Source organism: Poecilia reticulata, linkage group LG21, assembly GCF_000633615.1.
Source record: "Poecilia reticulata strain Guanapo linkage group LG21, Guppy_female_1.0+MT, whole genome shotgun sequence".
Lineage (NCBI taxonomy): Eukaryota > Metazoa > Chordata > Actinopteri > Cyprinodontiformes > Poeciliidae > Poecilia > Poecilia reticulata.
Window position 1 is genome coordinate 5,870,798 of NC_024351.1, and position 6,804 is coordinate 5,877,601.

General features: G+C 39.8%; 1 protein-coding gene across 1 annotated transcript in view; it reads right to left on the reverse strand.

Annotated features, from left to right (window-relative positions):
• Positions 1–5,211, reverse strand: part of LOC103457297 (uncharacterized) — a 15,316-nt gene extending 10,105 nt beyond the window's left edge. Inside the window, exons 1-6 of the mRNA XM_008397337.2 lie at positions 5,112–5,211; positions 3,920–4,222; positions 2,847–3,137; positions 1,944–2,252; positions 1,461–1,724; positions 6–85 (exon numbers count right to left, since the gene is read on the reverse strand). Of these exons, the coding sequence (XP_008395559.1) occupies positions 6–85; positions 1,461–1,724; positions 1,944–2,252; positions 2,847–3,137; positions 3,920–4,222; positions 5,112–5,157 (1,293 nt within the window). The 5' untranslated portion in view covers positions 5,158–5,211. The remainder of the gene's footprint in view (positions 1–5; positions 86–1,460; positions 1,725–1,943; positions 2,253–2,846; positions 3,138–3,919; positions 4,223–5,111) is intronic.
• Between the last annotated feature and the right edge of the window lie 1,593 nt (positions 5,212–6,804).

Consider the following 6,804-nt stretch of genomic DNA (forward strand, 5'->3'; position numbering starts at 1 on the left):
CCAACAGTGATTCCAACCATCAGGATCAGTCCTGTGATCTTCAGAGTCAACATGATGAAGCTCAGAGGAGACGAGGCGGGGGGGCCTGAGGAGGAGACGGAGCAGCAACCTGATAGGACATAAAAATCAACAGCAACTTCTCTCCAACACGTTAAGACATAACATTTTTCATCTCCACACATGGAAGACTGTAGAGGAACAAAATTATATTAATAGTTAATTATGTTTAGCTGTTTTGCACTAAGGTGTGTTTTTATCAAAAGGAAAATGTCAGATGCTCTGGGTCTCTCTGACCTCAGGAAGGAATTCAAACATCTGAAACATCCATCTAGTTAAATTTCAAAAAGTCTCAGCTGGACAATCCTGGGAAACTCAAAGCATTTCAGCAAAATGTGAGCCAAGAGATCAAGAATAAACTGGACTGGTTGGGAACTCTACATGGACAGGTCAGTATCAATAGGCGCTGCTCTCAGAGAGTTAAAGGTTCCTGTGAGAATACTGAGAATGTGATTTATGCAGGAGCGCCCAAATAAAGCAGAAATAAACAGTCCGGTCTGATGATTTGTTTTGTTATTAGACACTTTTCACTTCCCCTCAAATGGGAATGGTGCCCAACATTTTTTTGGGCGCCATTATTTTGGGCGCCAAAAAAATGGCGCCCATTTTTTTGGCGAAAAGAACCCCAAAAGAAGGCGCGTGGCTTCTTCTCCATTTGATGCGCAGCAGCAGATGGGGGTCAAACACTCCTCGTCTGCAGCTTAGACCTCTGTTTATGTCAGCTTTGTGGGTGATCGGTTATTCCTGCGCAGGAAGTGGCTGTTGAAGTTAAAAAGGGAGCCAAAGAGCCTGATGCATTCTGGGAAAAAACAGTCTTAAGCACAGCGCCGTGTCAGTTTTCCTGTGTTATGAGTTGCTAAATATTATCTTTGCTCAGTGATGTTCTTTTTGGGCGTTATGGTGACCAAAGTTAACTAATAAACATATAAACTGAATTATTGAACAGATTGAAGCCAAGTGAACCTGCTGAGAGGTGAACCAGTGACAGTCGACGAAGCGTCTGGAAGACTCTGTGAATAAGACTCTTCCAGCGGAAGTCGCGCTCATAAATCACGCAAAGCCTCATGGGGGCTTGGAATAAAGTGGATAGAGACATCCCCCCCCAAATTAGCTGTAGGTAGCGGTAAAACAACATTGCCACATGTGATAGCTGGAGTTCCCACATATTTTATAACTAAAAGCTCTGTGGAAAGCCGGTTAGCGAGTTGCTAACATGTAAACAAATGGCGGTTCCAGTTAGCGAGTTGCTAACATGTAAACAAATGGCGGTTCCGGTTAGCGAGTTGCTAACATGTAAACAAATGGCGGTTCTGGTTAGAAGTGGAAGTCGTGCCCATAAATCATGCAAAGCCTCATGGGGGCTTGGAATAAGGTGGATAGAGACAGATGTGATGACATCATACCTTCATGTTGGTAGTGAGCTTCTATCTTCACTTCGTTTCCTTCAACAAACTGACAGGTGAATCTTCTGCTGCTCTGGAGATTCACAGTCAGATAAGAAACACAACCAAACTGTCCTCTAAACTTATATCCATCACCTTCACCAGTCAGTTCACTTCCTGTCTCGTTCACCCAGAGGAGATTTTTATCTGGACAAGGACTCAATGAACAACGTAATGTTACGTCTCCATTCTTTGTTGGATCAGCACCTGGTGGAGATGAAGAGACTGAAAGAAAACATAATAATGCTTTAACATGAAAACTGTAGAAATATTTAATTAATTGAAGGTGAGAAACTTTGAACAACTCTAATCTTTAAGCGATGATCTGTAGAAAGAATGAAAATGGAGCTAATTTTGAAGTCGGATCCTCTCTGATGTTAAATGGAAAACTCCAGAAATGGATTTCAGTATTAGAAATTGGAGCATTAATTTCCAAGTACTTACTGCTCATTACATTTAGATATACATCTTTGTCGTAGCTGCCTCCGTCCCAGAGCTGACAGCTGTAACGTCCAGCATCCTCAGCAGTGATGTTGTTGATGATCAGAGAAGATTTATCGTCCAAACTCATCCTGGCAGCACGAGACGAATTCTGCACAATGATTCCTTCCTGAACTTCCTGTTGACTCGTCATGTTTTCAGTTTTCTTAAACAGCCAGTTAACAGCGGAGCATGATGATGAAGTCTTTCTACAGGGTAAAACAGCAACRTCTCCAGCTCTGTGGTAGATCTGATCTGACTGTTTCCTGGTACCTGAAGAAAAAGACACACAGATTTTATGCYACGTGTAGCTATTCACATCAGTCTCTGTTAGAATTAGTTTAAAACTAATTCTGTTAAAAATAACACATTTTAAAAATATTATTTTGCCAGATTTATTTTCATAAAGTGATTTATTGTTGGTCRACAGTATAAATCATGGCTAGAACGGTTCTGATCRAGATTCCCTCTGTTGCCATATTTGCTCATTTCCTCTTAATTTATCCAACTCAGTACCGCCATCTAGTGGCTTCATTTCCTAACAACAACTTCAACTCTGACAGATCTACGATGTTAGAAAAGGAAGAACATGTTTGCATTTGCAAACAGATCATTTGCTTTTAGAAACACTGGATAAAAAAAACTTGCTTTTGTTTATAAAGCACCAAGTTTTGTCCTCTTTAATTTCATAAAGTCCAGTTCAGTGATCCAACTGAACAGACAATGAAAGAAATATTAAAACTTATTTGGTTAGCATCAATAAAACAAACAYTTTTACTGTCAGGTGGGAAACTGATTTAGAGATGTAATATCAGTTTCTGCTCATCACCACGTTCTCATTCACTCAGAAAGGAAACAGCATCATACCGATAAATCCAGGCGGGTAACGAGCTTCAACTTTCACGCAGTTTTCTACAACAAACTGGCAGGTGAATGTTCTGCTGGTGCCGCTCTGATGCTGCACAGCCAGAGAGGAATTCCAGGTTCGTGGTGTTGTTAAAAGTAACCCAACAGCTTCACCTGTCAGCTCAGTTCCCGTCTCATCCAGCCAGCGGAAACTGTTCCTCCGACCAGAACTCCACCCCACATAGCTGCTCAGAGAGCAGTGTAATATGAAATCTTCCTTTGTTGGATCAGCATCTGGTGGAGATGGAGAAACTGGAAGAAAAATGAAAACTGTTTTCTTATTCTGGAAGATGTTGAAGTCATTTCCTCAAAGGTGAGAACCGTAAAGGGATCGGGGTCTCAGATCTGAGCAGGTTTTCATCAGCATGACGGAACAAAATAATCCTGAAACTATGACTCAGCAGTTTGAACAAATGCTGAACCAGACACATAGTTCCATCATAAAAATGCTATGTATAGCAAATATGACATAAAAAATATTTGATTTCATAACTGAATGCTTTGTAATTGGGTCTCTGTCTCTTTAAGAAATCCTGCACATTCTGAAACTCCGCCTTCAGGAAGTTGTCACAACGTGGCTCCTCTATTCGCCCTTCAACAACATTTGACAAGCGTTGCTCTGAGAAGTAGCTCCTATAATGAGCTCATCAGGTGTTTGCTAATTGCTGCTGGCTAGTCTGAAGGAGCTGAGTGAGGGAGTCACGGGGAAGGGCTGCTCTGTGAGGCAGAAGTTGTGAGCTGCATCTCTGAAGAATAGCTGTGTCGTCAAAGGCGGGGCTACGTCCCACAGAGTGTTTTGCGCGGCTGAAGGGTTGCCATGGAGATTGAAGGATTTCTCAAAGCAACACTCCAGGTTTGTTTCTGATGAGGGAATAACGTTATAGCATGATGTAAAACTTTTACATGATTCTGCCCCTTTAAATCTAAAAAAAAACAACAACAGCAAAGCCAAAGAAGTTAAAGGTTTTAGAGAAACTGTTGATGTCAGAAATATTTGTCTAACATGAGTAAATCATTAAAGTATACATACTCACTGGTCAGAACAAACAGGTATACTCTGCTCTCATCCAAATATCCTGAAACCATGTAACAGATGTAATCTCCAGCATCATCAGCTGTGATGTTGGTGATGATCAGAGAGCAGTTACTGTCCACATGTAGCCGGGAAGCTCCAGGTAAACTCTCAACAACTTTCCCATCCCGAACCACATCGCAAGGCGTTCGATTTCTGTATAAAACCCAGTCAACAGTGGAGCATGGGGAACGTAAGGTACTGCTGCAGGGTAGAACGAGATCTTCTCCAGCTCTGCGATAGAGATGACGTTCTCCACTGGTTCCTGCAGCAGACAAACAGGACACATGAAAGCTGATCTTATTTCCCATATTTTAGGTTATTGCAACTCTCTTTTTACTTGTTTTAATAAATCTGCTGTCACTCGTCTCCAGTCGGACCAAAGGGCTGCAGTGACACTTTTAAACAAGAACTAACGGAAAAATACACAGGTTTGACCTTCTCTACAATGACTACTGGTTAAATTCAGGATTGATCTAAAATGTTTGTCTTGATTTTAGAGTTTTAAATGGAGAGGCCAGTCCAATGCAAAATGTTGACCCCTCATTCTTCAGCCTGCTCTCTTTGGTCCTCAGCCCAAAACCTCTTGAATGTACCCAAAACCCGGGTTAAAACTCGTGTTACCCTCTCAGACTGCAGCCTCCCTGTTTCTCTGTCTGTTGATTCCTTTAAAAAGAAGCTTAATTAACTTAAATTCAGACAAACTTTTAGTTAAATGTTCTACTTTTGACTTTATTAGGAGTTTGTACCAACTTTGGTTTATTTTATTCCACACATCTTTATTTCTGTAAAGCACTTTGTGATCTTATCTGTGAAAAGTGCAATATAAATAAAGCTTCCTTGTTTTAATTTACACACTTCATTATTCACAGAAACAAACATAAACTTACTGTTCATGTCAACTGCAAGAAATATTTTAATCCCTGTCAGGTTATAAGTTTGAAACAAAAGCCTTTGAAACAAAAAAATATCGAATCCAAATTTTCTGAAGCATTTTTTACATATTTTGTCAAAACTTGGCCAATTGATAAAATGCTACACAAATTTACTTCTGCAAATTCTAAATGTTAGTCCTTGTGTCACCGGTAAGTAACAATAAACCAATGAGTCGTTTAATTAGTCTCATCTTCATGTGAAAGAAAACGGATCTTTACCTTCAAACTGAAGCACAACGACCAGAACCAGAACCAGAACCAACATCTCCTGTCCGTCTATCAGCTTGTACACTGAAAATGCTGATATTTCCTGTTTATGGCTGAATTTGTGGTTGAAAGCAACTTCATGCCAACACCCTGTGGTTGTGTCACACTTGTATGTTTCTAGAAGGTGACAACCACAAAGAGAAGGAACTAACTGTACAAAAAATGAACATTTAAATTACATTTAACTGTTTCACTTTGCAACATTTAGATGAACTAAGATGAACCGAGTTTTAGCTACAGGTTCTGATTGTCAAGAACATAAACGAGGCAATAAATTAACTTTTATTGTTATAGTTTCTAAGGTTTTTTTGTAATCCTTTTGCACAACATCCTTTGCATGGGGAGTCAAAGAGGAACTGCGATGTATGCTAATGCTAAAGAGCTGCGGTCACTTTGTTATACTGAATTTATATATAATAAAACAAAATGTCATCTTAATGTTATCAGTTTAATTTTTTTCAATAATAATTATAATAGAAACGATGATGTAATGGTCATATATTCCAGTTTCGGGCAGCCGCCATTTTGTGCTGATCAAGGTCTGAAGACTGCACAAGAAAGTCTTCCTGTTTAACTACATTAAAACAGAAACGTGTGTCATCGGTTGCCAGTAATGTTAGAATGTGTGGAAACAAATACGGTGTAAAAATCCAGACAAAACTAAAACCAGGTCACCAGGGGGACCAGCAGGGGGCAGCAACACACTGCTGCCTCCCACACCGCTACAACCTGAAACACTAAACAAAACACGCCCTCTAGTGGAGGGCATGTCACAATGACGATTTTCTAAATACAAAATAAAGCTGACATATTAGCGTTGCCACAAAGCAAAATAAACATGATGCCATTGGAAACCTGCATTAAACATGTTATGGGGAAGCCTGTTAATTTACTTATCAAATGTAAACTCGAATTACTAAAAACAAAGTTTTTGCAGAAATAAAGTAAAAATGTGGAATTTTAATAAATATTGTATTTAAAGTATTTTATTTCCAACATTAACATATTATAGCATTAATCAAAATAGGTTTTACAAAATAGTTCTCAACAAATTAAATCCCCCAAAATAATACTGAACAAAAATCTTGTTTAGAAAGGTGATCCTTTAGCTGCTTGCTCTCAGGTACAGTTCACATATGTTACAAACATATTAATCTCTATGTTACGACACTATTTTTCTGCTGATATGAATTATAACAGAAAAAAGTGCAACACAAGCCATAAATGAACACTTCAGTATCACTAAACCCGAATCTTACTTTTCTCTTGCTGTAAACAGAATTATTAAACGTCTCACTTCCTGTTAGCCTCAGTTGGGTTCGGTGTTGGGTTCGGTGTTTTGGGTTCGGTGTTTTGGGTTCGGTGTTGTGTTCGGTGTTTTGGGTTCGGTGTTTTGGGTTCGGTGTTTTGGGTTCGGTGTTTTGGGTTCGGTGTTGGGTTCGGTGTTGGGTTCGGTGTTTTGAGTTCGGTGTTGGGTTCGGTGTTTTGGGTTCGGTGTTTTGAGTTTGGTGTTTTGGGTTCGGTGTTTTGAGTTCGGTGTTGGGTTCGGTGTTGAGTTCGGTGTTTTGAGTTCGGTGTTGTGTTCGGTGTTTTGGGTTCGGTGTTTTGGGTTCGGTGTTTTGGGTTCGGTGTTGGGTTCGGTGTT